At 52.8% G+C, this 26,865-nt stretch overlaps 2 protein-coding genes across 2 annotated transcripts in view; one reads left to right on the top strand and one right to left on the bottom strand.

The window, feature by feature from the left end:
• Positions 1 to 17,187, top strand: part of LOC123345636 (C-type lectin domain family 2 member D-like) — a 348,976-nt gene extending 331,789 nt beyond the window's left edge. The window contains exons 3-7 of the mRNA XM_044982627.1: positions 2,798 to 3,016; positions 10,806 to 10,922; positions 14,642 to 14,823; positions 15,512 to 15,615; positions 15,832 to 17,187. Of these exons, the coding sequence (XP_044838562.1) occupies positions 2,938 to 3,016; positions 10,806 to 10,922; positions 14,642 to 14,823; positions 15,512 to 15,615; positions 15,832 to 15,982 (633 nt within the window). The 5' untranslated portion in view covers positions 2,798 to 2,937 and the 3' untranslated portion in view covers positions 15,983 to 17,187. The remainder of the gene's footprint in view (positions 1 to 2,797; positions 3,017 to 10,805; positions 10,923 to 14,641; positions 14,824 to 15,511; positions 15,616 to 15,831) is intronic.
• Positions 1 to 26,865, bottom strand: part of LOC123345648 (protein S100-A16-like) — a 643,389-nt gene that overhangs the window by 373,218 nt on the left and 243,306 nt on the right. The window lies entirely within an intron of this gene.

Below are 26,865 nucleotides of genomic sequence, written 5' to 3'. Positions count from 1 at the left end.
AACTGATTGCTTTTAGTCATCATGGGTGGGATCAGCAAAAGTACTTAGATGCCTAAATCCCAGTTTCGACTCTGCTTCAATCCACAAAACTTTTGACAAACCTGATAGGCCCCTAAACTCACTTGGCACCGAAGTTTATGAGACTAAAAGTTCTCTAGGTGTCTGTTTTAGCCTTTGAGGATATGCATTGTTGCCTCGTGTGACTCATCTGGACGTCCCAGGTGGTGACCTAACCACTGGACTAGATATAATGTGGCATCTCCTCTTTCTCAGGCTTTTGTAGTCAATAGCCTCCCTGTGGTCTGGATCTAGGTGCCTATCGCTGAGAGAGGAGCAGAGGTTAGAACACACCCCACTGGTCAACATCTCCCATTGGTTGGCTTAAGTGGCTCCCCACCTAACGTGTTGGCTCCCCATTCATTTGATAGGAGCCTGTGCGCCTAAATCAGCTTTGTGGATCACAGTGGTGTTTCTTGGATTTTCTAGCCGCCTACAAGCTAGGAGCGGTGGTGCAATGCCTGAGTCCTTTGTGGCTCCCGCTCCATGTTCGTTAAGACTTTCGAGCAGTGGTTCTCAACCCATGTACCATTGTGGGCCGCATCCAGTACTACCTGTTTGGCCCTGAGGATGTCACATGGGCCGCAGCCATGTGCTGATTGGCCTGCAGGTTGAGAACCATGGCTCTAAAACTCTCCTTCTCACACCTAGTTTTCATCCATAGATTGGAAGAGCAAAACAAGCTTTGCTGCTTTTTCAGCTCCCAATCGGTTTCTTAACTTTGAATAAACTGAAATGAAGAGAATGGTCTCTCTGTACCATCACAAGAGGCTACTGCTGTCCAAAGCTGCTTTAACAAACTGTCACCGGTGCTTAGCCAGTGACTGGCACCACTTCAGTGGCCTGACTTTCTTCAAGACTTCATCAGCAAATATGTTCTGCTGGAATATTATTCCTTTTAATTTCAGTTATTTTAATGGATTATAAGTAGTTTAGGCCATAACATACTGTTATTTCAAGTTTAATTTTAAATTGGTTTCTTTTAAAACCATATTTATTTAAATAAAAAATCAAAATTTAAACCACTGATTTTTTTTTATCCAACCAAGGGGGTTTGGAAGACTGTGTCCCTTAGAGTCCTTCCAAGGTGCTGTGTCTGTGCCCCTCCCAAAGCTGCATCTCAAACTCGCTCCCCTCCAGCTTCCCAGAGTTGCCAGTGCAGGGGGAGGCACTACGCACAGCTCTGCATTGTGTACCAGGGCACACCAGACATAGAAGGCGTGTGCACATCCCTGCCTGCACCCCACATCCAGTGTTTTCCCCCTCCTGCCCAGCTCCGAATTGAGGAGTGAGAGGAAATGGGGCATCTTCAATGAGGGGCCTGATGACAGAGGAGCGGGTTGGTTACTGCAGTATTCTTAGCTCTGGGCTTTTGTTCTGATGAATGGGGGATGGGACACCACAAACAAACCCACTGACCCTTATGCTGTCCTGACTGTGTCATTGCAGATTCTAGGTCAGCTGGGAGAGGAGCCAAAGCCAGGGACACTGCACTGACTGGAACTGAGTCTGCTCAGTGACTCCAAGACCTTTCTTGAGCGGTAACAGCCAATTTACCCCCCATCATTAGCTCTGTGTCGCTGGGATTGTTTTCCAACCTGCCTCCTTTCCCCAGCGCGCACAGACAGCGGGCTGGGGGCGGGGAAGGTGGGTTCTGCACCCCGCAGTGCGGGCCCTGGCTTGTCGCCTGGGTCAGGTTCTGCCTCATAGGGAGCGATGGTGGGACCGTCCTTCCTGGGGTGGGGTCCCCGCTACTAGCGCCGATTGGCTCGGCTCTGACTTGGAGCCAATCAGAAAGGGGGCGGCAGGGTCTGGACTCGCTTTGTGGCGCGTCACTTCCTTGGGCGCTGCGTGCGCAGGCGGTTGTTGTCTCGCGCTGGGCTCTGGATCTGCTCGCTCGGGTCTCAGGTGAGGACCGGGCAGCGCGTGTCTCCGAGCCAGGTCAGGGACACGCTGAGTCAGCTCCAGGGACGCAGCTACCCCCCGGCACCCCCCTGTCCCCCCGCTGAGCATTGGGCTCTGGCTGCTGCCTATTCCCGGAACCTGCGTTGGGGGGACGCGGCGCAGCCGCCGGAGAGAGCGGGGCTGGGGCCGCAGGAGCTGGTTTCCCCGGGGTTGGGGGGAGCAGGGCCCAGCTGGAGGCTGAAGGGGGGCAGGGGCTGTTGCTCCCCTACATCATGGCGGCGGTGGGAGGGGCAGAGGCAGAGAAAAGCGGAATCCGGCTCTGCGCGGGGCGGTGGAACTTCCGGAGCAAGAATGGCCCTTGGTGCGGGAGCGGAGCGGCCTGCAGAGGGACACGGGCCCGGCCCAGCCACCAGCGCGGTGTGGGGGGACTGTGTCCCTTAGAGCCCTTCCAAGGTGCTGTGTCTGTGCCCCTCCCAAAGCTGCATCTCAAACTCACCCCACCCCCAACTTCCCAAAGCTGCCAGTGCAGGGGGAGGGACCACGCACAGTTCTGCATTTTGTGCCCTTCACTCCAGACACACGGCGTGTGCACATCCCTGCCTGCACCCCACACCCAGCGTCCGTGTGCCCCTCTTCTGCCCAACTCCCAATTGAGGAGTGAGAGGAAATGCAGAAAACTTCAGTGAGGGGCCTGATGACACAGGAGGGGGTTGGTTACTGCACTATTCTGGGCTTTTGTTACTCTGGGCTTCTGTTCTGATGAATGGGGGATGGGACACCACAAACAAACCCACTGACCCTTATGCTGTCCTGACTCTGACATTTCACATTCTAGATCACCTGGGAGAGAAGCCAAAGCCAGGGACACTGCACTGACTGGAACTGACTCTGCCACGACTGCGTAGAGCCATTTCTTGCAGCTGGCTCCGAGTTGATGAGAGTCCAGCACCCACCGCTGCCTCCCTGAAAGGAGAGATGCGGAAGGGAGCAGAAGCAGATCCTCCTGGACAGCTTCTTAACAGTTCTATAGACTTGAAGGGTTCAGGAGAACGAGGTAACTGGAGCTTCCCTGCCTAGGAACAGGCTGGAGGGAGGAGATGCCTTTCGGGGCGGGTGTAGCTCTTTCCTCCTCCCCACCCTTACCCCCGCCTCCTGCAGCAGGGGCTGTATTGCTCCAATGGACTCGGCTCGTGCAGCACGTGCTCTCTTGTGTGGCAGTTGCACGTATGGTTTTTAGGACTGTACGTGTTCTACCCCCTTGAAAACATTTGGCTCGCGTCTCCCTGGGTCGCTCCTGTCACTGCTTTTTCCTTCTGTTTGTTTGTCCTTCCAGTGTGTGAGCTGAGGTGTTTGCACTCATAACCCACGCAGAGCCCTGCCTCCGTGCATGGCCAGGAGCAGGTGTAGCTGCCTGTGGCCACAGCACATTCATTTGTGTTTTGCCAGTGAATGTATCATGCCCTCAGATGTGTCTCTGGGCACTAGGGATGAGGATTTGCTAAGATTGAACTCCAGCAGGGGTTCCCTGGATTTACACTCCCTGGGATGGAGGAGGCTCTTCCAAAGTTCCCACCAACCTTTGGTGGTTAATTATGACAACTCTGTATATTCATGTTAACCATATAAATGCTCAATCCCTTTTTTAACTTTCCTAAATTCTTTTTATCAATTTCCTGTGGCAGTGAGTTCCACAGTCTAATCATACATAGGCTGGAAAAAATAGTTCCTTTCCCACCTTTTTAATCTCATTGAACATCCCCTTTTTCTGGGGTTATGAGACAAGGAGAACAATGGGAAAGTGATAACTACCCCTTTAAGGGACAGGCAGGAGGCCACATCTGGCACAGGTGTAATCAAGGCGGCCCTGCCCCACCATAGGCCTGGGCTATCTGAAGAGGAAGAGGGAGCTGAAGGAGAGAGGGGAGTAGAAGCCAGGCAGGCTGCAGCAAGTGGTGGTAGTTTCTTGCAGGCTCTAGGAGACCAACCTAATCAGCCTGAGACTTGGTTTGATGGATGTTAACTTTGGAATCCTTGACCCAGGGTCCTGAGGTGAGGACCATATGAACTGTTTGTTGAAATTGCTCCTGTCCTGAAGCCTTATTAAAAGGGGACGAGCGGTTTTGTTAATTAGTGTTGGCGGCTCCTGGCCTTGGGCTGTAAGGCCTTGTCTACACTACAAGACTATTTCGAATCTACTTAAGTCGAATTTGTGGATTCGACCTTATGAAGTCGAATTTGTGTCTCCACACTAAGGACACTAATTCGAATTTCTGAATCCACATTAACAGGGCCGGCATCGACTTTGGAAGCGGTGCACTGTGGGAAGCTATCCCACAGTTCCCGCAGTCCCCGCTGCCCATTGGAAAGCTGGGTAGAGCTCCCAATGCCTGCTGGGGGAAAAAATGTGTCGAGGGTGGTTTTGGGTAACTGTAGTCATCGAACCGTCAATCACGCCCTCCCTCCCTGAAAGCGCCGGCGGGAAATCTGTTCGCGCACTTTTCTGGTCGGTTACAGCGCGGACGCCACAGCACTGCGATCATGGAGCCCGCTGCGATCATCGCTGCACTTATGGCCGTTGTCAACTCCTCGCACCTTATCGTCCACCTCTTCCACGGTCAGCTGCTGAGAAATCGGGCGAGGAGGCTCCGGCAGCGCGGTGAGGAGAGTGGCGCAGACCTCTCAGAAAGCAGGGTACGCCGGGCAGTGGAGATCATGGTGGCAATGGGTCAAGTTCATGGTGTGGAACAGCGATTCTGGGCCCGGGAAACAAGCACGGACTGGTGGGACCGCATAGTGCTGCAGGTCTGGGATGAAACAGAGTGGCTGCGAAACTTCAGGATGCGTAAGGGCACTTTCCTTGAACTCTGTGACTTGCTGGCCCCTGCCCTGAAGCGGCAGGACACCTGGATGCGAGCAGCCCTGAGTGTGCAGAAGCGAGTGGCCATAGCCCTCTGGAAACTTGCCACGCCAGACAGCTACCGGTCAGTAGCGAACCACTTTGGCGTGGGCAAATCTACCGTGGGGGTTGCTGTGATTCAAGTAGCCCACGCAATCGTTGAGCAACTGCTCTCAAAGGTAGTGACTCTCGGAAACGTCCAGGTCGTCATAGATGGCTTCGCCGCGATGGGATTCCCAAACTGTGGTGGGGCTATAGATGGGACTCACATCCCTATCCTGGCACCAGCCCACCAGGCCAGCCAGTATATTAACCGAAAGGGCTACTTTTCAATGGTGCTGCAAGCACTGGTGGACCATAGGGGACACTTTACCAACATCTTCGTCGGGTGGGCGGGCAAGGTTCATGACGCGCGTGTGTTCAGGAACTCTGGTCTGTTTAGACGCCTCCAGGCAGGAACTTTCTTCCCGGACCACAAAATAACGGTTGGGGATGTGGAGATGCCTACAGTGATCCTCGGGGACCCAGCCTACCCGCTAATGCCCTGGCTCATGAAGCCCTATACAGGCGCCTTGGACAGTGAGAAGGAACTCTTCAACTACCGGCTGAGCAAGTGCAGAATGGTGGTGGAGTGTGCTTTTGGATGTCTCAAGGGGAGGTGGCGGAGCTTACTGACTCGGTCGGACATCAGCGAAAAGAATATCCCCGTAGTTATTGCTGCTTGCTGTGTGCTCCATAATGTCTGTGAGAGCAAGGGCGAGACCTTTTTGGCTGGATGGGAGGTTGAGGCAAATCGCCTGGCTGCTGTTTACGCTCAGCCAGACACCCGTGCCGAAAGAATATCCCAGCGGGAAGCGCTGTGTATCCGGGAGGCTTTGAAAGCAAGTTTCCTCGGAGAGCAGAGTAACCTATGACTCTCCACTTGATTTTAAGAGAGGCTGATCCTGGGCCTGTGTCTCTGTGTCGAGTGACATCTGCAGTTACATACCCCGTTCTCCAAGTTTCCCCCACTTCCCAAACACGTTTTAAAACAAATTAAACGGAACAGTTATTGTTAATAAATCTTTCTTTTACTTTGCATTTCTGTTCTGGGTTTGAAACATGGACGCATACTGTGCTGGGTACGGTGTGCACTGATGTACAGACCGCTTGTACAATACAGGATGGACAGCCTCCTGCTCCTACATAGGTCTCTGGGGTGGGGGACGGTTTCAAGTGGTTGTGCATGTAGGGGTGGGTTTGCTGGAAGGGGCGAGTGGGGCCGTCTTTGGATAGGGATTTGGATGCAGGCTCTGGGCTGTGGGTTTGGGCGTAGGAAGGGGTGATGGGTGTGGGGGAAGGGTGAGTATCTGTCCGTGGATGAGGGCTCTTGTTGGGGCTCAGGGCAGCGGAGAGGATCGCGCCTACGGTGGAAGTGCATGGTAAGGGCAGCATGCCTTAACATTAGGGGGTGGCAGGCGCTAGGACCGTGGACAAGCGTACACATCACAGAATGACCCGGGGCAGCATACACCACACAGAGTGACCCTGGTGACTACTGACTGCAGTCTGTGTGTGCCCTGCAGTTGATCCTGCCCCCGATACTCTGTACCCTGCTAATGTAGGCTATCCCGTGCAATTATAAATCCCCTGCCCCCCCCCACATACACACAGTCTTGTGACACGAAAGACGTGACGGAAAGAGTGAACAACAGCAAACAGCTTTTATTAATCTATTACATAGTGGGGTGATGAAACTTGGATTTTGGACTGGGTGATCCTGTAAGGGAAGCGCTTCTACACAGTTATAGCGTCAGAGGTGTGTGGTACATTAGCGCTCAGCTGTGGTGCAGTGACAGTTCTCACGGCCCCTACCGCCCCTCCGTCTTGTAATTTTAGGTGAGGGGGGGACAGGACTTCTTGGCGTTGGAGGGTGGTTGCAGATACAGTGCAGGGGGGCTCTCTCCTCCTGCCTGCGGTCCTGCAGAACATCAACAAGGCGCCGGAGCGTGTCCGTTTGCTCCCTCATTAGCCCAAGCAGCGTTTGAGTCGCCTGCTGGTCTTCCTGCCGCCACCTGTCCTCCCGTTCGCTGTGTGAGCGCTGCTGCTGAGAGAGGGTCTCCCTCCAGTGGCTCTGCTGGGCCGCCTCGGCTCTGGAGCAGGCCATCAGTTCCGCGAACATCTCGTCCCGAGTTTTTTTTCTTTCGCCGCCTAATCTGAGCCTGCCTCTGCGAGGGGGATGCCGGGGCAGTCCGGGAAAGAGCAGAAGCTGTGTGATGGGAAACAGAAAGTGATTTCCTTGAACAGATACATGTTTGCCAACAGTGAACACAGTGTAGTCAGTTTCTCTGAACAAGACCATACAGGGCACCAAGTTCCACGAGATCTCAGGACAAGTTTGAGATTTCGGAATATGCTCTCATTGGCGGCGCCATTGCACAGGAGAGCGGACAAGCGGGGAGAGACAGCTGAATCCGTCTTGCAGACAGTCCTGGTAAGCCTTAACGTAGATAATGCTTATCATTTAGTGGATAGCTGTGCTCTCCTGCTAAAGGCAATCTGTAAAGCAGAAAGGCTGAGCCTTTTCCAGCCCCTCCCGCCAGTGCACGGGAAAGATCAATGTCTGCTTGTTCTCTGTGGCCTCCAGCACGTGGCTGTTAAGCGAGGGTCGTTGTTATGCAACCTAATTTAAAACCATTAACAGTAGTAACAATACACTAATTGCCCTACTTAGATGCAGCCTGTACAGAACGACATCACCCTGAGGCGGGTCACTCAGAGTCAGAGAGAGCGGATGCTAAGGGAAGCCCTGCACAGACCAGGACCATATGCAGCAATGCTGGTGGAGGCGATGGTTCCTATGTACATTAGGATCTCCTGGCGCGGAAGAGTGTGCTTCCATGGAGCACCCAACAAGGCACCTCTCCCCAGGAACCTCCTGCGGAGGCTTTTCGAGCTGCTCTCTGAGACCTTTTTTGAACTGTCCCAAGAGGATTATTGCTCTATTCCTATATGTGTGGACCTACTTTTTGTATAGTTTGAGATTTTAAATTTTTTATATAGTATTTCTATTTTTTATATACCTGTTTTTTAAAAAATAAATGTTTCCCTGTTTGTAGCACTTACCGCCTGATCCTTCCCCTGATTCTGAGTCTGGGTTAACAGGCGGGGAGGGTTGGTAGGGGATCTCTGTGAGGGTGATGAAGAGATCCTGGCTGTCAGGGCAAGCGGTATTGTGTTCGCTGTCGCCTGCGCCGTCCTCCACAAACCCTTCCTCATCTTCCCCATCGGCGAACATCGCCGAGGAACTGTCCAGGTACACTATGCCATCGTCAGAGTCCACGGTCACTGGTGGGGCAGTGGTGGCAGACCCACCGAGAATGGCATGCAGTGCCTCGTAGAAGCGGCATGTCTGGGGCTGTGCTCCGGAGCGTCCGTTTGCCGCTCTGACTTTTTGGTAACCTTGTCTCAGGTCCTTGACTTTCATGCGGCACTGCATCGCATCCCGGCTGTATCCTTTGTCTATCATGGCTTTGGAGACCTTCTCGAAGGTCTTTGCATTCCACTTGTTGGAGCGCAGCTCCGAGAGCACAGACTCCTCGCCCCACACAGCGATCAGATCCATGACTTCCCGGTCAGTCCATGCTGGGGACCTCTTTCTATTCTTGGATTGCCCGGACTCCTCTGCTGGAGAGCTCTGCATCGTTGCAGGTGCTGCGGAGCTCGCCCCGATGTCCAACCAGGACGTCAGATTCAAAGTGCCCAGACAGGAAAAGGAATTCAAATTTTCCCGGGTCGTTTCCTGTGTGGCTGGTCAGAGCATCGAAGCTCGGACTGCTGTCCAGAGTGTCAACAGAGTGGTGCACTGTGGGATAGCTCCCGGAGCTACTAAGTTCGATTTGCATCCACACCTAGCCTAATTCGAGCTAGCCATGTCGAATTTAGCGTTACTCCACCTGTCGGGGTGGAGTACCAAATTCGAACTAAAGAGCCCTCTAGTTCGAATTAAATGGCTTCCTGGTGTGGACGGTTGAGCGGTTAGTTCAAATTAACGCTGCTAAATTCGAATTAAAGTCCTAGTGTAGACCAGGCCTAAGAGCAAACGTACTGCTGCCAATCAAGGGAAATTAAGAAGGGGTGCACCCACAGTGCCATACCAGGCCACAAGGGGGCGTGCAGGGATGGCCCACACAGGGCCAGTGCAAGGATATTTTGTGCCCTAAGCAAAACTTCCACCTTGCGCCCCCGCCTCCTTCCCCGCGGTTCATTGAGAGGCAAATCCCAATAACCCCAGGGGCCAGCCATGCCCAGGGGCTGCTCCCCAGACCAGGTTCCCCCCTCCCCACCCCTGAACTCCCCTGGAGGGTGCACAGCCCCCCCGTGAGCCCACCCCACCCCGGCAGCCCCCGCCCCGAGTCCATTCACTGGGTTTACCAGGCGTGGGGGGCTGCTGCAGCAGCTCGGCAGGGAGGAGCCGCCTTCCGGAGGCACCAGAGCGTCAGCAGCGAGCCCCAGCCATGGAGGAGCCGGCGCGGTGCCGGGGGGCAGCAGGCCTGCAGAAGTGGCGGTGCGGCTAGCCGACGCTCTGGCTCTCCGGTGCCTCCGGAAGGCGACTCCTCACTGCCAAGCCAGGGCACCACTTTTTTAGGGTTACCATATTTCAGCAGTCAAAAAAGAAGACCGTGTGTGTGTGGGGGGGGTGGGGGGGTAGAGCCCCACCTGAGTCCAGCCCCCATGCTCTCCCTCCTCCTTCCTGCCTCCCTCAGAACCCCCAACCCCCCTCCCCCCCTGCTCCTTGTCCCTGACTGCCCCCTCCTGAGACCCCCCCCACCCTAACTGCCCCCCTAGGACCCCACCTCCTACCTGTCCCCTGGCTGCCCCGACCCTTATCCACACCCTCACCCCTAGACAGACACCCCCCCCCGGGACTCCCACGCCCCAGCCAGCCGCTCTCCGCCCCCTGACAGGACCCCTAGAACTCCTGACCCATCCAACCTTTTCCTGCTCCGGTCCCTCTCCCCACCCCAGCCCCCTGAGGGCCCCCCCAGAACTCCTAACTCACCCCCTGACAGCCCCTCCCCCGGAACTCCCCTTACCAGGCCCAGGCCAGTCAGACGCTGGCTCCACATGGAGCGAAGTGCTGGCGACAAGATGCTGAGGCGGGGGGAGCATTGGAGGGACTCTGCCTGCTGGAGGCCAATGGGAGCAGCTAAATCAGGCCCAGGTACCCAATCAGCCGTGCCGCACTCTGTGTGAGGGGAAGGAAGGGGAGGAAAAATCCCGGACACCCCCAAATCTTGGCGCCCTAGGCGACCGCCTAGTTTGCCTAGTGGTTGCACCCAGGGCCGGCTCCAGACCCCAGCGCGCCAAGCGAGCGCTTGGGGCGGCATTTTACCGGGAGGGCGGCAAGCGGACCTTCTGCAGGCACGTCTGCAAGAGGTCCCCTGGAGCCGCGGGACCGGCGACTGGCAGCGCGCCCCCTGCGGCATGCCACCGTGCTTGGGGCAGCCAAATTCCTAGAGCCGCTCCTGGTTGCACCGGCCCTGGACCCACACCTTTATCAACAAAAGCTCCGAGCTGCCTTCTGTCCCATCTGTTATTGCACAGACAGTTTATCCTGTCCCCTCTCATTCATCTCCTCTCCATGGCGAACAATCCCAGGCTTTTCAAACTCTTGTCATGGATTTTCTAGGCCCTTGATCATCCTCCACCCTCCTCTGAATCCCTCTGAATTCTGCAGGGTCCTTTCTGGGGATTAATTGGGCGAATTAATCACAGTGGTGATTTGGGGAGTGATGTTCTCCTTCGCAGTCTGGATGGGAGTTGGAGTTAATGTTTGTGTCCAGAGCTGGGACAGAACCATTTAAGACGTCAAAATAAATATCTGGTGTGTGTCCGATCAGAGCCTGATGGCAAATAATTCTGGTCTGAGTCACCCCAGGAGCATTAACGGGTTTTTATCTTCCAGATCATCCAGCTAATTCCAGCTCCAGGAAACCTGCAGTATGGGATCGTCCAGCTGCCCTCAGAGCCATAATCGTGGTTACAATGGTCGTCATCGTCGCTCTAGTAGCAGCTTTGATAGGTAAGTTCCCAACCCCCGATGATTCAGTCTCTGGGTGTGGAGCTTTCTTCCTTCGTGGCTCACAGCTCCACCTCATCTCTCCCCGGCCGCTCTGCTTTAGCAGTCAGGTCAGACAGGAGTCTCTCTAGGCTCTTTCATGGTTCCCCTACCCCTCATCGCTGTCAGTCCTGAGAACATCAGGGACACTAATGGATTTCTCCGCACACCCCTGTGAGGCAGGGACGTGTCCTTGTCCTTGTTTTGTGGCAGGGGAGCCAAGGCACCGTGGCCTCGTTCCACAAAGGGCACTAAAGAGCCGAAGTCCCAGTTTCAGGCACCCTGTGATCTACTAACCCCCTGCCTGGATGCCACTGAACCCTGGGGGCGCCTGAGCTCACCCGGGGAATCGGGACGACATTTGCTGTAGAAGTTCCCTCAGCGCTTCATGTTCTGCCTCTGGGCGTGTGCTGCTGCTTGGCTCTTGGCACCCAGAGGCCTGTCGAGCCCGTGGGGCGGGATCTGGCAGGTGTGCTTAGGCTGCCGGCCTCTGTGAAACAGGTGGGGGACAAGAAAACCCACCACCCTTAACCCTGCTCCAGTGGTAGGGCCCTTCCCTGGGATGTGAGACCCCAGTTCCAGTCCCCTCTGTCTGAGGGGAGACAGGATCTGACCAGGGGTCTCCCACCTCTCAGGTGAGTGCCCAGCCACTGAGGTGTGGGACAGTCCGATGGGGGGGGGGGGGGGTCTCAATATTTCCTGCTGAAGTTGTTCTGCTTTGATTGAATAATTAAATATTAATTGGGCCAGAGAGTTAGAATCCCTCTGATCTAGTCAGTAGGGCGCCCACCTGAGCCGTGGACCCCCTGTTCGCCAATCCCTGCTCACCAGGGAGAGGGGACTGAAGCAGGGTCTCACGTCGGGGTGAGAGCCCTGCCAGTGGGTTAAAGGTGATCAGGGAGGTCGTCTTCTCTTCCTCCCCCCCTCCCCCCCACCCAGCCAGTTTCAGTGGATTTGGGCACTTGCTGCACTCGCTCTCCCAAGAAGTGACTTTGGTACCTGACTCCAGGGTGGGGGGTCCCCACTGCAGGTGGTTAGCAGGGCTGGGCCCCTCCCTGCAGCCAGGGCTGAGGGGCTGAGCTCTGAGGGGGGTGGGGCGGAGGGCACAGGCCTTGTCACTGTCTCCTATTGGCTGGCTTGGGCAGCCCCTGTCTAGTGCACTGGCTGTTGTGGAGCCCGTTCTTAGGCACCGCTCCCCAGGGCCGCCCAGAGGATTCCGGGGGCCCGGGGTCTTCGGCGGCGGAGGGCCCTTCCGTTCCGGGACCCGCTGCCGAAGTGCCCCGAAGACCCGCGGTGGGGGCCCCCCGCCGCCGAATTACCGCCGAAGCAGGACCCGCCGCTGAAGCGCAGCCCGGTCTTCAGCGGTAATTCGGCGGCGGGGGGCCCCCGCCGCGGGTCTTTGGGACACTTCGGCGGCGGGTCCCGGAACGGAAGGGCCACCCGCCGCCGAATTACCGCCGAAGACCGGGCTGCGCTTCGGCGGCGGGTCCCGCTCTGTCTTCGGCGGTAATTCGCCAGCGGGGGGTCCTTCTGCCCCAGAGCGGAAGGACCCTCCCCCCGCCGGCGAAGACCAGGAGAGGAAGAAGCTCCTGCGCCCGGCCCCGCAAGAGTTTTCTGGGCCCCCCCGGAGCGAGTGACGGACCCCGCTCCAGGGGCCCCAAAAAACTCTCGTGGGGGCCCCTGTGGGGCTTGGGGCCTGGGGCAAATTGCCCCTTTTGCCCCCCCCTCTGGGCGGCCCTGCCGCTCCCCCCCCCCAAATTCGCTGCGTGGGGCACCCGGGCACCCAGCTCAGGCCCTGTGGGTCCCGTTGTTTTTCCAGGGTTTTCCTAGGCTAGTAAAAGTTCGGTGTTGCGATACTGAACCTCAAACGCCTCCGTCCCTTTGTGGATCCAGCCTCAGGGACAGGCAGGGAGTCTGGCACAGCTTGGAACTGAATCCAGATCTCCTGAGCCCCAGTCATCCAGGGCAGCGAACACAAGACAGTCGCTCTTTTCCCGATTCCAGCCCCTCTGTTGCTCCCTTTTACACTCAGGGACTCTCTTCACATCCGTTTGGATGGATGGACTGACACGGATCCAGTGTCCGATCTTCACTGAGCAGGGTAACTTGTCTGCAGCTCAGGGCTTTGAGGTTACAGGTCTGGCCTTCCTGCCTCCCTCCCCCTGGTTGTCCCCACAGCAGGGCTGGCAGGGGCTACAGCATTGCTGGTGTGAGCTTTATTCAGCTGTTGGGGGGAGCCCCCATCACTGCAGTGGTGTTGCTGAGAATTTAACCCCTGGGGTCAGGGATCTCCAAAGGGAAGGCTCCCCAGGACGTTAAACTCGGCCAGTTGGTGCGCACGGGATGTGTAATTACAGGCTATTTCCATTCACTCTAATGTTCAGCAAGGTGTGGGGCTGTGGGGTTATCAGTGGGGTTCTGGAGGGTTTAGCAGCTAGGCGAGGGGTCTGGGTGCTGCTTGCTGGGATTATTAGAAGATGCTCTCACTGCCCCCACATTCCCCTCAGTGTAGTCACACATTGCAGGCTGCGTTCCAGGGGATCTGACCCTTTGATACGTAAGATGGGTGAGGAGGGAAACCCGCTCAGAGAGGCTGTTGGATCTGAGGGCCCCTCACCTTCAAGGTGTCCTTGTCTGGGGCCCAGCAGGTCTGGCAGCTTCTCTGCTGCCGCCTGCTGGTGTTTTGGGGGCTCTGAATCTCTAAAATTGTGCCTCTGCCTATTGTACCTGCTCCCATGGGATCAGTCACAGAAATGACCCGCTCGGTGTTCACCCTGCGCTGCCTCCTGGACTGAGCTGCCCAGCTCTGTAGATGTGGCTGTGGAAGGTGTGAGCACATGACACTGCCGTTAGCCTGTACGAGAATCCATGTGCTGGGCAGCAGGAGCGTGGGACCTGCTGGGGGGGCGGGGGGAGGCAGAGCACCGGTGCAGGAACTGTGGCCCCTCCCCCACTCCTTTCCCCCCAGGGCCGGTGGAGTGTCTGGGGCTCCCCACAGCAGCCCAGGTTCCCTGGGTGGCTCTTACCACACCCCGGCTCTGGCTTCTGGCCTGGGCAGGTGGCAGGGCCTGGGAAGGGAAGAGGAGCAGGGGGTGGGGCCCCATGGTGGGGGGAGGGGAGCTAAGGCCCAGCTCAGCCCCCTGCCAGGAAGAGGCTGGTGCTGCTAGCAGGGGCTGCGCGTCATGGCAGGGGAGCTGATCCCCCTCTCAGGTCCCCGTCCGTGAAGCGCAGCCCCTGCTGCCACCACCACAGTGCCTGCCCGAGGCTCTACGCCCAGGTTAACAAGTGGGCAGGCCTGGACCCGCCAGGTTAAAACATGGGGGGGGGCATGGCCCCCCCTTACCACCCCAGTTCCAGCGCCCCTGCCAGACACACTCCACCCTTGCTCTCACCTTCCCCATTCCCTTCGCTGCACACTCTGTACATCCCCAGCCCGATGGGGGCTGTGGCCTGGTTGGCCTCTGGCGCTGCCGCAGTGTGTGTGTCATAACAAACTCCAGCTACGCTGCTTGTCGGGTTGCTGGGCCGTGGCGTCTGGTGCAGCTGCTGCTGGCCACTCTCAGACTGGCCCGTCTCTCCCATCAGCCTGATCCCATCGGGCAGTTCTTGTTTCTGTCCCTGCTCGTTCTCCAGAGAGATGACAGAAGAGACGCTCCTCTCCCCTTGTGTGTTGTTTGTTCTAGTGGTAACATCTAGGCCATCTCCTCCATGGCCCCCTGCTGCCTCCTGCTGTCCGGACGGCTGGATCCGGATCCAAGGGAAATGTTACTATTTTTCTAAGGCCAATAGGAACTGGACCTACAGCCAGAACTTCTGCTCGTCACACGCTGCCTCCCTGGCCGGGATTGAGAGTCCGCAGGAGCTGGTGAGAAGCCGGTTAGATGCTTTGTGCCAAGCCCAGTGATCGCTGGCACCACAGACAGGGTCAGAGTCAGGCTGGGCTCAGCCCCTGTAGGGCAGAGAGGAGCCCGGGTGCCTCCCAGGCTGGGCAGCCAGAGTCAGTGCGGTTCTGGCAGCTGAATCCTGGCTGGACCTGGGGCTCCAGCCCCTCGACCCTGCGTCTGCCAGAGCCCAGGTGGGAGGCTCAGCCTGTGCAGAGCTGGGCCGGCTCAGTCAGCTCCAGGCCAATGGGTTGCCTGGGGCTGGAGCAGGTGAGAACCTGCCCCCCCACCCCAGCCCCAGGGTTCCCTCATGGGTGGGGCAGGGGAATACAGCTGCAGGTGAGGTCTGCTTTAGGCCTCTTCCCCTCAGGTCCCCATCCCTGGTGGCAGGGGTCTGTCTGCCCTCCCTCTGCAGCTCCCTCTCCCTCCTGGCCCTGCTGTGCTCTGAGAAGGGGCTGCTGGGCGGACAGTGACCTTGCAGCTCAATTCCTGCTACACCCAGTAGGTGCCACAGCCCCAAAAAAGAGGCCGGGGAGGGTGAAGGGTTAATACTTACCTGATCCCTTCACCCAGTAACCATGGAAGAGGCCTCTAGAAATCCCCTGCAGCCCAAGGTGGGGGAGCAGCAGAGTCAGGGTCTAACACAGCTGATGCTTTTATTGGGTTTCCAAGGATTCTCTGCTGCCATATGAAGGCAGACTGGATCACTGGATCGGCCTCTGGAGGGACAAGGGCCAGGTCTGGAAATGGGCCAACGGGACCAAGTTTGACGATCGGTGAGTTTCTTTTTTTCTGCGTTGGTCAAAGGGGATGGAAATGCCCCACTGGCTGCTTTAACGTCCCCTCCTGACAGGAGTGGGGCCTGTGGCTGATTGCAGGGAGGGGGGATCCAGAGGGTCTGAGTGCGCAGCTCCCCTCCCAGACTTGAGGTGTCACCCCCGGTCTGTGCCTGGCACACACTGACTCTAGCTCGGATTGCTTCTGGGTTACAGGTTTGAAATACAAGGAGGCGCAGACTGTGTGTGCCTGGATGAAGATCTCACTGTCACCACGTCAAGCTGCAGCACACCAAGAAAATGGATCTGCAGTAAACCTGATACCCCTGCGAAGGGAGAGGAGGGAGCAGTGGGAGGGGATTCGTGAACTCAAGGGAATTGGAGACCAGCTGTGACAAAGCCTGGTTCTAGTCCCCTCCATGCTGCAGCCTGGTTCCCTGTTTCTTAGCCTGTCTCCAGGGTTTGTCCAGTCCTAGTCATCAATTACCCTAATGCTGGGTGCCCAGACAGCAAATGTGAAAAATTGGGATGGGGGTGGAGGGTAATAGGAGCCTATATAAGGAAAGACCCAAAAATCAGGACTGTCCCTATAAAATTGGAACATCTGGTCACCCTACCTAATGCTGGGATCTGTGACCCTTCTCTCAGGGAGACTGTCATAGTAACTGGATCTCTATCCCACCTCCATCAGGTCAGGACTTGTCTCCAGCCCCCCCTGTCTCTGGGCAGGGACCTCATCCCACTCCCTGACCAGGGCACTTGAAGCTGCACAGCTCCCTTCCGTACACTGCGATATCCCCAGCAAGCCAGTCTGGCTAAAAGCCAGCGCCTGCCCTTTGCTTCCACTCTGAGCACAATGCCCAGCACGTTCCCACTGTTATAAGCTAGAACACGGCCCTTTCTTGGCTGATTATTTATTCTAGGTCAAAAGCATTAAGGAGAAAATGTATAAAAATCACGAAAAGGTCCCCCACACTAAACACACCAGGAATCATCCCTCTTCCAGGGGAGAGTCTAGTAGCCAGTGACTCTTCCAGGCCCTCCCTACGGGGTTGGGGTCCCCCCTCCCCGGCTGAGAGCAGGTCCTGTCTGTTTGAATCAAAATAAAGGTCATTAATCTGTTTAAATTCAGCCTTTGAGTGTCCTAAGTTCTGTCTCCGTCTCTGGAAAACCCCCTGTGAGCCAGTGTGTGGGAACCAAACGTTCCAGGGTGCGACCCCAGCCAGGGAGAGGCTGGGTCACTGCTTGCCCTGCAGCCTGGGGGGCCTCACAGTCCTGTGCAGAAGCTCCCAACCTGGGCCAAGCAGCCTGCAGGTCACGTCCTGAGTGTCCGTGCCTGGCCACAACCCTGGTCCAGCAGCCTGTCACCCGCGCCACACTGGGCCCACCAGTCTTGGTCACTACTTGTAGGGTGACCCCCACACACTAGCCAACTGAGCATCGGTTTCTGCCAAACCACCCCTTTGAACGTTCTTACAAACAACGTACCTATGCCTCATCTCTGTACAGACCTTCGTTTGATTCATTTGGGTTCTCCTGGCCAGGGTCTGGAGTCTCAAACAAATCACCAGTCCCCACACTATTAGCATAGTATACTTTAACTGGCTCCTGTACCCATCTAGGCACTGCCATCATGAAGTGTATGCATTTGCATTCTCCTTAATTGCCCGGGTTGCCTCTTCTACTGCCTGAGTTGCTTCTTCTACCTCCTTTGTTTTTTCCATCACCTGTTTGGCCAACATGCTGTCTAAGCCATTTCACTGCCTGTAGTGAGGTGGCCTGGGTCCCGGCCGCACCTGAGGGCTGAGCCAGAACAGCTGCTGCAGCAGTGGGCGGAGCCACTGCGGCCTGTCCCCACCCCCTGGAAGTCAAGGGGCGGGACAGGAAGTATAAAAGCCCGGCCCCAGGGCTCAGTTGCTGCCTGGCGGCTGGAGAGAACAGACGCTCCTGACCGAGCTCCTGCTGGACTGAGCCTTCCCCGAGCCCGGTACCCTGAGGAGCTGCTCGAGCGTCCCCCCGACCCGAGTCCTGAGGAGCAGCCCGAGCTAGCCAGCCCTCAGCATGCCGAGGAGCCCATGGCGTGGGACCCAGCGCCGGACACCAGAGATGAGCAGGTACCCACGGAGCGGGAGATAGAAAGTATCCCGGGGGTAGCTGACCCCAGTCTGGCTACAGCAGACTGTGAGCCGATGTCGGTGTGTTGCGGTCAGGACCCCACCGACCCAGCAGCAGACTAACTGCCGCTGTTAGGGCCCCGGGCTGGGACACAGTGGAGTGGGTGGGCCTGTGTCCCCCCTGCCACCCCGCTCACGGGTGGCAGCCTCCCCCTCACACCAGCGCTCAGACACAGAAGTCTGGACTTACCTGCTGTTTGCTCAGCCCCTGCCTGAGGACCTGAGCCCCTGAACTATTGTTGTTTGCTCAGCTCCTGCCTGAGGACCTGAGCCCCTGAACTATTGTTGTTTGCTCAGCCCCTGCCTGAGGGTCTGAGCCCTTAGACTATTGTTTGTTGCCTGCCCTGACCTAGGGCTTGGACCTTTGGAGACTGAACTGCTGATTTAGGCCGCGTAGTGAGGCGGCCTGGCTCCCGGCCGCACCTGAGAGGGCCGAGCCCCCACACCGGACCGTCTACACTGCCATAGACGTGAGTTGTAAGATTCTTGCTTTTTTACTCTTATTACTGTTTTTCAGAGCCTCAGTTTCAACCATTGCTCTGCAGATGCCAGTCCATGTTTCCCCACTCTCTTTTTTTAAATTCATATGGACCCCTCTTACTTGCAATCCAGTGGGTCCAGGAGTTATCAAACTCCGTGGAGATCAAAAGGGAGGGGATCAGGGGGTTCCCTAGCTCGAGGTTTTCTGCCATGTTAGATCGCGATTCCTACAGCGGGCAGCTCGCTTACTCACCAGATCAGAGGTTGGGGTCACCAGTGTTGTCAGAAGTGTTGTCAGATGCTACCGGTGTGGTGCTCTGCTTTCTCCAATGTTAATATCACTCGGCTGCGTGCGTGTGTTCCCTCTGTGTGCTGCCCCAGCTCTGCAGACAGCTGACCCAGCAGACCCGACGAGAACCCCCAATGACCACAGAGTCTAGTAAGGTACGAAGGCACGTCGGCCAGGTTTATTGCCATATTGGACACAAAGATAGTTCCCCGTAGATTACTTAGTCTACCGGGCTTACTACTAATATGTGCCCACGGTCAACGGACTCGGCTCATTCAGTGGCGGGACTTTCCACTGCCCCCTCGGCTGGACCCAGACACCGCCCCAGGGATGCATTTTTATACACAGGTACAAACAAGTTACACATCACTCCTGACGTATTGAGGTACAACCCCTCTACATAGTGAGGTACAACCCCTCTAGGTAGCAAGGTGCCGCCCCTCACCTTGTACATGTTGGTTCGAACAAAACAACTCTATCCATCATATTACCCTTTTCCCCCTGCCATTGGGATGGGTCAGACTGTCCCTTGTTATCTATGAAATGTTCCAGTATAGTGTGTTCTGATGCTGTGTTTTATACTTCGGTGTGCTAGATGAATATATGTTTATGCAACATCAGCCCTTTTCTCGCCAGCTTCTGTGAACCGAGCCGGCCTTCAGCTCACAGCCTGACTTTGCTTTTTAGCTAAGTCTTGACCATTACTTTAGTTCAGGCCTCATACTGGGCCTTTATTAGGGCCTTCACTTACTACACCTCTGTTTAACTCAGGAACATTTAGCGCTAGGGGCAGAATTGGTGGACAAAGTTGTAGGGATATTAAAGAAGGTTTACATTAAACATGGTTTATATGAGAAATGATTTATTAAACATGGTTTATATGAGAAATGATTTATTGTTAATACTTTATAACTTAAGGTTTGTATTAGAAGTAAATTTGTGAAGATTTATTGTCAGAAATAGCTGTGTCTGTGTGAAGCCTGCTCAAGGAGATACTTTGTACAAAAACTTGTTAGACGTCAATTAACTCTAAGTGCCTGTTTTCTAAGTGAAACTTTGTAACCGCTACTTTATTTTGTAATGGCCGCTGTAAGCTGCTGATTGGTTAATTGACTCAGCACCTTGTTACCTCAGCACGCAAGCCGTCAATTAACCCTATGCCTCAGTTACATAGTTTTGCCTACCTTGTAACCACCGCGGTAAGCCAAAACAGTGGCTATTATAGTATACAAATAGAGACCCCCACCTCTGTTAATTCATTTTTATCTCATTTTATGTTTCTTGATTGTTAAAAGACAAGAAGTCTCACACCCCAAAAAGATAGAGACAGTAAAATAAATGTAGTTAAGATAAAAAGTATATGTGAATGAGTGTCTAGTTTAAATGCTGAATGAATGGTTAGGGAGTTACCAGCCTGAAAAATTCAGTGTCGGCCGAAGAAGGTGTCAAGTGGAATCAAGCAGATGACCCCTGAAGGGTGAACTGGAATCCAGCCCAGCACCTCAAAGGAAACATCTGACAGAATGAAGCCAGCCACCTGCTGATTGATTTAACAACAACAGAATGAAGAACTAACATATATATATAATAGGAATAAGTAGCCAAACAACGTTGTTTGCTGTTATCTTCTATTTTATTATGATATTTACAATAAATGTGACAAATGTCTTTTCCCCTTTAATAAGATCCTGCTAGTTTTTATTGGTATAACAAAGTGACAGAGGCCGAGAACCCAAATAGCGTTTTAGATGAAATCATCAAACCAACAGATAAATGTTTAATGCAAAATGTTGAACATCCTTGTTCAGCGAATTACAAAATCTTGTTAAGAAAAAAACACTAACTGTAGAACGTGTTTTGGGAACAAAATAGGCCGTGTTGTAAAATAAAATGTCAGTTGAAAATAAGTGTGTAAAGCGTGTTTTTATGGAGTTCCAGGGATGTGGGGTTTGTCAAAAGGGCAGTAAGTTGCCCCCATAGTATACGCGCAGTTAGGTTACAGTTTGTCAACAACAACAAAAGGTATATGAACGGCCTGTTCCTCTAACAAAGGCCCAACCACCTCACCCAGCCCTGGTGTTTGTCCATAAGGGTTATAGGCTCCCTATGGACCATTGCAAAGCAGCCCCAGCACCCCTCTTAAATCATACCATCTTCTGCTTCGGCTGTACCTTTTCATTTTCCACCTCAAGGCCCTCTGCATTAGGACTTAATCATAGCCCCTCTGATTTCAACAATGTCTCAGGTTTCTCGTCTACTGTTTCATATTATTTAATACTGTACATCACCTAGGTTTGCATAAAAGTGTTCTATAAAAACAAAATATATTCTCTAGCGGCTTAGACAAGGTAATAATCTACAATATTGTAACTATTGCTTTGCAGTCCTTGCTACAATGTATCTTTTAGCTTGTTTTTGTTAATGTTTCTGATGGGCTGTAAGATGGGGGGAGATAAAGGTAATAATTGGAGATATACCAATCTCCTAGAACTGGAAGGGACCTTAAAAGGTTATTGAGTCCAGCCCCCTGCCTTCACTAGCAGGGCCAATTTTTGTCCCAGATCTCTAAGTGGCCTCCTCAAGGATTGAACTCACAACCCTGTGCCTAACAGACCAATGCTCAAACCACTGAGCTATCCCTCCCCCTTATAAAAATACCTCATAAAGTGGAAAACTGTTTTCAAACTTTAAACACTTGCCCATGTTAAAGCATAACAACTTAGGCTGCCTACAAAACTGTTTCACTAAAAGAGTTATCAACATGCCACCTAAAACTCAGGACAGTTTTCTTACCCCCATGGCCTGATCTCTGTTGCACTGGCTTTTTTTAAAAAAAAGTTTGTCCTTGGTTTAGATTTTAAGACATTTAAAAAAAAAGAGGAGAAAAAAAGGGGGAAGGATGGGGGGAGAAAAGTGTGTGTGGGGAATGGGGGTGAGGAAGGCTCCATATCTCTGGTTTAAAAAAAAAAACAGCTAACTTTTTTTACATACGTTATTTTTTTGTATAAATCCAAACTTTAAAAAGCAATCTTGGGTTTTTTTTATTAAAACACATATGTAAACGCCCCTCGATTGCCAGTTTTCATATTCTTACCCAGTTGTTGTTTTGGTACTTTAAAAACACTATTTTTAAAAGAACAGGCTAGTATCTTAAGCCTTTTTAGTTCACTAAACTTCTACAAAATATCCCTAAGAGGGGCCTTGTTCTGTTACAGCTCAGGCAATACTGCTTTTTCATAATGAACTTTACAAAAACATAATGCTTCAAATATATGGGGAGGAAAATAAACTTCTCTCTCATCCACTAGATTACAAACTAAGGGGGATATAAACTAGCTGTTACTAAGGTTCTGTGGTTTTCACTCCGGCGTGTTTTCTGCGTGCTCTTTTTTTAATTAAAACACATGTAAAAATGTTAAATAAAGGGCTCTGTCTTCATATAGGCTTGTCTTTTAAAGTGTTTATTCCTCTACAAAACTTTCACTTGTATGTGTTAAAAAGCAGGAAAAGAAGCAGCCTTCTTTGATCCACTGGCTTACAGAGGCTGTTTTTGCTCACAGCTGCTTTGCTGCAAAAGCCTGCTGTCCTTACTAAAAGAATGACCAGTGCTAGCCTAAACCTAGGGGAAAACTTTTATAAGCAGGCTTTCTGTGTTTTTAAGCCTGAGTTGTTTCAGCAGACTTGCATGTTACTGAAACACCTATGCCTAAGGGGCTAAATGAAGGTTATGGGTCTTCAGGTAGGCTTGTCTTTTCAACTGTTTATTCCTTTCCAAACCTTTCACCTCTCTTTGTTAAAAAGTGGGGAAAGAAACAAACTTCTCTCTGATCCACTGGTTTACAAAATAAAGGGTATATAAACCGTCTTACTAAAAACCTGGGGTTTTAAGCCTAGGGTACTTCTGCCTGCTCTTTCTTTTTTTTTTTTATTACAACACATACAAAAGGAGTGTGTCTTAGGTTTGTCTTTTCAATGTAACTTTAACTTGCTTGTTAAAAAGTTTGGGAAAGAAGCAGCCTTCTTATCTCTGATCCACTGACTCACAGAGGCTGCTTTGCTAACAGGCGCTTTGCTTCTTTGTCTTTCTAATCCACTGGTTTACAAAATAAGGGGTATGTAACCTGTCTTTTACTAAAAACCTGGGGTTTAAAACCAGGTGTTTCTGCCTGTTCTTTTTCATTGAAACACTTATGCCAAGGGAGTTAAATAAAGAAACGTGTCTTCATTTAGGCATGTCTTTTCAAGTGTTTATACCTTTTCAAGACTTTCACCTTTCTTTGTTAAAAAGTGGGGGAAGAAGCAATCTTCTTCTTTCTAATTCAATGGTTTACAAAATAAGGGGTTTATAAACTGTCTGTTACTAAAAACCTGGGGTGCTTCTGCCTGCTTTTTTTTTTATGACAACACATTTTTATGACAACACATACAAAAGGGATGTGTCTTAGGTTTGTCTTTTCAAGTCATTATCCCTTTGCAAAACTTAATGTAACTTTAAAATGTGTTTGTTAAAAAGCAGGTAAAGAAGCAAACTCCTTCTCTGTGATCCCCTGACTCACAGAGGCTGCTTTGCTAACATGAGCTTTGCTGCAAAAGCCTATTTCACATTGTGTTTACTAAAAATAACACCTGTTAGTCTATAACCTAGGGGAAAACTTTAAAAAATGGTGTGTTACTAAAAGCTTATGGTTTTAACTTTTATAAAAACCGCTCTGTAAAAGGGCTACATGGCAAAAAAAATGCTGAGGGTCTGTTTCTTTAGATAAGACTAAAAACAGTTAAAAGGGAGGGGGGAGAGGGAAGTGGGGAAGGAGGGAGTTGACTCCTGTTTAAAATCTTGGCACTCTAGGATTGGTTCAGGAAAATGAATTCTATGATGCTGCTGTAGAACAACCATGGGTGGCAACAGCAAAGAGTCCTGTGGCACCTTATAGACTAACAGACGTTTTGCAGCATGAGCTTTCGTGGGTGAATACCCACTTCTTCAGATGCATGGGTGGCAAGTTTGTAAAAATGTTGGTGGTGCCCAGAACCCGCCCCCCAACTCCGACCCCCAAACTCCACCCCCACCTGCCTAAGGCTCTGGGAGGGGGCTCGGTGGGGGAGGTCTGGGGTGCAGATCCTGGGCTGGGGATTAGGGTGCAGGAGGGGTGCAGGGTGCAGGCTTTGAGATGGAGTTTGGGTGCTTGGTGCAGGCTCTGGGCTGGGGCAGGGGGTGGGTGTACAGGAGGGGGTGAAGGGTGCAGGCTTTGGGACGGAGTTTGGGGTTGGGAAGGGGTGTGTGAGAAGGGGGAGGGGGTGCACCTTCTGGGGAGGGAGTTTGGGGATAGGAGGGAGTGCAGGGTGAGGGCTGTGGGGCTGAGGATGAGGGGTTCATGATGCAGGGGGGCTCAGGGATAGGGAGGAGGGTTGGGCTGTGGGGTGAGGGCTGTGGATGAGGGGTTCATGATGTGGGGGGCTCAGGGCTAGGGCAGAGGGTTGGGATGTGGAGGGATGAGGGCTCTGGCTGGGGGATGAGGGGTTCATGATGCAGGAGGGGGCTCAGGACTAGGGCAGAGGTTTGGGGTGTGGGGTGAGGGCTGTGGGGTTGAGGGGTTCATGATGTGAGGGGCTCAGGGCTGGGGCAGAGGATGAGGGTGCGAGGGGATGAGGGTTCTGGCTGGGGATGAGGGGTTCATGCTGTGGGTGGAGGTTTAGGACTGGGGCAGAGGATTAGGGTGCAGAGGGATGAGGGTTGGGGCTGAGGATGAGGGGTTCATGCTGCGGGGGGGCTCAGGGCTGGGGCTGAGGATTAGGGTGCAGGGGGATGAGGGCTCTGGCTGGGGCTGAGGGTTTGGGGCATTGGAGAGGCTCAGGGTAAGGGCAGCCTGCCTTGCCATTAGTGGAGGGCAGGCACTAGGACCCTGGGGCAGCAGACAGCCGTTCTGCCCGGAGCGATCTCCAGCAGCACAGAGCAAGCCGGGGAGAGGCGCGTGCTTATTTCTCTCAGGCAGGGACGCGACGCGGCATGGTGGAAGAGGGGGGACACGCGGGGGGCGGGGGCTGAGACCTGCTCCAGGCGGGGTCGCGGCGGCGGGGGGAGACCTGGTGGGGCCAGGGCCCGATCCAGGCAGGGCCGGGGGAGAGACCCAGCTCCAACTATTGCTGGAGCAGGGCCCCCGGCCCTGAATATTCCTGGAGCCCGGGCACTGCACAAATATATAACCTGCCGCCTATGAGAACAACCTCTGATTGGGCCGATCCAAAGGCGGTGCTAAGTCTGAGGGTCTGAACCAGGGACAGAAAGACTTAAAAGGTGAGAATTCTCTCTCTCTCGCTCGCTCTCTCTCTCTCTCTCTCTCATTTTCCCTGACTCAGCCATGTGCTGTCTATGTTTGCCCTCTGCAGAGGGGCTCTTTTCCCTTTTCTTGCCCTGTTCTTTTTAACCTCTCTTTTTCTTCACCTACCCTGATACTGAATGCTTTTCTAGTCACTTTTTTACCATGTGCTTACTAAACAGGCTTTGCCTTCGTCATTCCCTTTTTAAACCTAGTTTTTAATGTTTTTAAATGCTTTTTTTATTCACTTTTTTAAACCATGTGTTTACCAATAAGGTTTTGCCTTTCCCTTTTTAAACCTAGTTTTCAATATTATTTAACTCTTTTTTTTCTTATACTAACCCTTTAAAAACAAATATTTCCTTTTTTCTTTAAGTTCTTTCTATTTTTGAATAACCTGCCTTCACCAGCCTCTCTCCTTACTCAATCACATCCAATAACCTTTCTTTCCTTTTTTCTCTAAATCTCACTCAAAATTTCTTTTTCATCTTTAAACTCTCTCACTCTCTTCTTTCAACCTTTTTCTCTCCATGTACCCAAGCACAAATGTACACTTGCACAAACACTTCCGCTAGTCAAACACATACACACACACACACACATTTTTTCAAAATGGCCGATGGCGCCACAATTTGGCGCCAACTGAAACGAGGTGGGACATAAGCCCTAAAAGGAGCATGGAAATTGCATGGTCAAAATTGCATGGTGATGAATACTATCGAGTTTATTACTACTTAGGATGAAATTTAATAGTGAAAAGTGCAAGGCCATGCATTTAGGGATTAATAACAAGAATTTTAGTTATAAATTGGGGACGCATCAGTTGGAAGTAACAGAGGAGAAGGACCTTGGAGTATTGGTTGATCACAGGATGACTATGAGCTGCCAATGTGATATGGCCATGAAAAAAGCTAATGCGGTTTTAAGATGCATCAGGCGAGGTACTTCCAGCAAAGATAAGGAGGTGTTAGTACCGTTATACAAGGCACTGGTGAGACCTCATCTGGAATACTGTGTGCAGTTCTGGTCTCCCATGTTTAAGAAGGATGAATTCGAACTGGAACAGGTACAGAGACGGGCTACTAGGATGATCCGAGGAATGGAAAACCTGTCTTATGACAGGAGACTCAAAGAGCTTGGCTTGTTTAGCCTAACCAAAAGAAGGCTGAGGCGGGATATGATTGCTCTTTATAAATATATCAGAGGGATAAATATTAGGGAGGGAGAGGAATTATTTAAGCTCAGTACCAATGTGGACACAAGAATAAATGGATATAAACTGGACACTAGGAAGTTTAGACTTGAAATTAGACGAAGGTTTCTAACCATCAGAGGGGTGAAGTTCTGGAACAGCCTTCCAAGGGGAGTAGTGGGGGCAAAAGACATATCTGGCTTGAAGACTAAGCTTGATAAGTTTATGGAGGGGATGGTATGATGGGATAGCCTAATTCTGGCAATTAATTTGGCTATTGATCTTTGATTATCAGCAGGTAAGTATGCCCAGTGGTCTGTGATGGGATGCTAGATGGGTTGGGATCTGAGTTACTACAGAGAATTCTTTCCTGGGTGCTGGCTGGTGAGTCTTGCCCATATGCTCAGGGTTTAGCTGATCGCCATATTTGGGGTCGGGAAGGAATTTTCCTCCAGGGCAGATTGGCAGAGGCCCTGGAGGTTTTTCGCCTTCCGCTGCAGCATGGGGCACGGGTCACTTGCTGGAGGATTCTGTGCACCTTGAGGTCTTTAAACTACGATTTGAGGACTTCAGTAACTCAGACATAGGTTAGGGGTTTGTTACAGGAGTGGGTGGATGAGATTCTGTGGCCTGCATTGTGCAGGAGATCAGACTAGATGATCATAACGGTCCCATCTGACCTTAAAGTCTATGAGTGAACCTAACAGGTAATGATCAAGTGATCTCTCTCCTGCCGTCCATCACCACCCTCTGACAAACAGAGGCTAGGGACAATGATAATACTAAATTGCTCAAGATATC

The sequence above is a fragment of the Mauremys mutica genome, chromosome 12, assembly GCF_020497125.1.
Source record: "Mauremys mutica isolate MM-2020 ecotype Southern chromosome 12, ASM2049712v1, whole genome shotgun sequence".
In the NCBI taxonomy this organism is placed as follows: domain Eukaryota; kingdom Metazoa; phylum Chordata; order Testudines; family Geoemydidae; genus Mauremys; species Mauremys mutica.
Note: the sequence above shows the minus strand (reverse complement) of the source record. Positions and strands in the feature narration are given on the sequence as shown.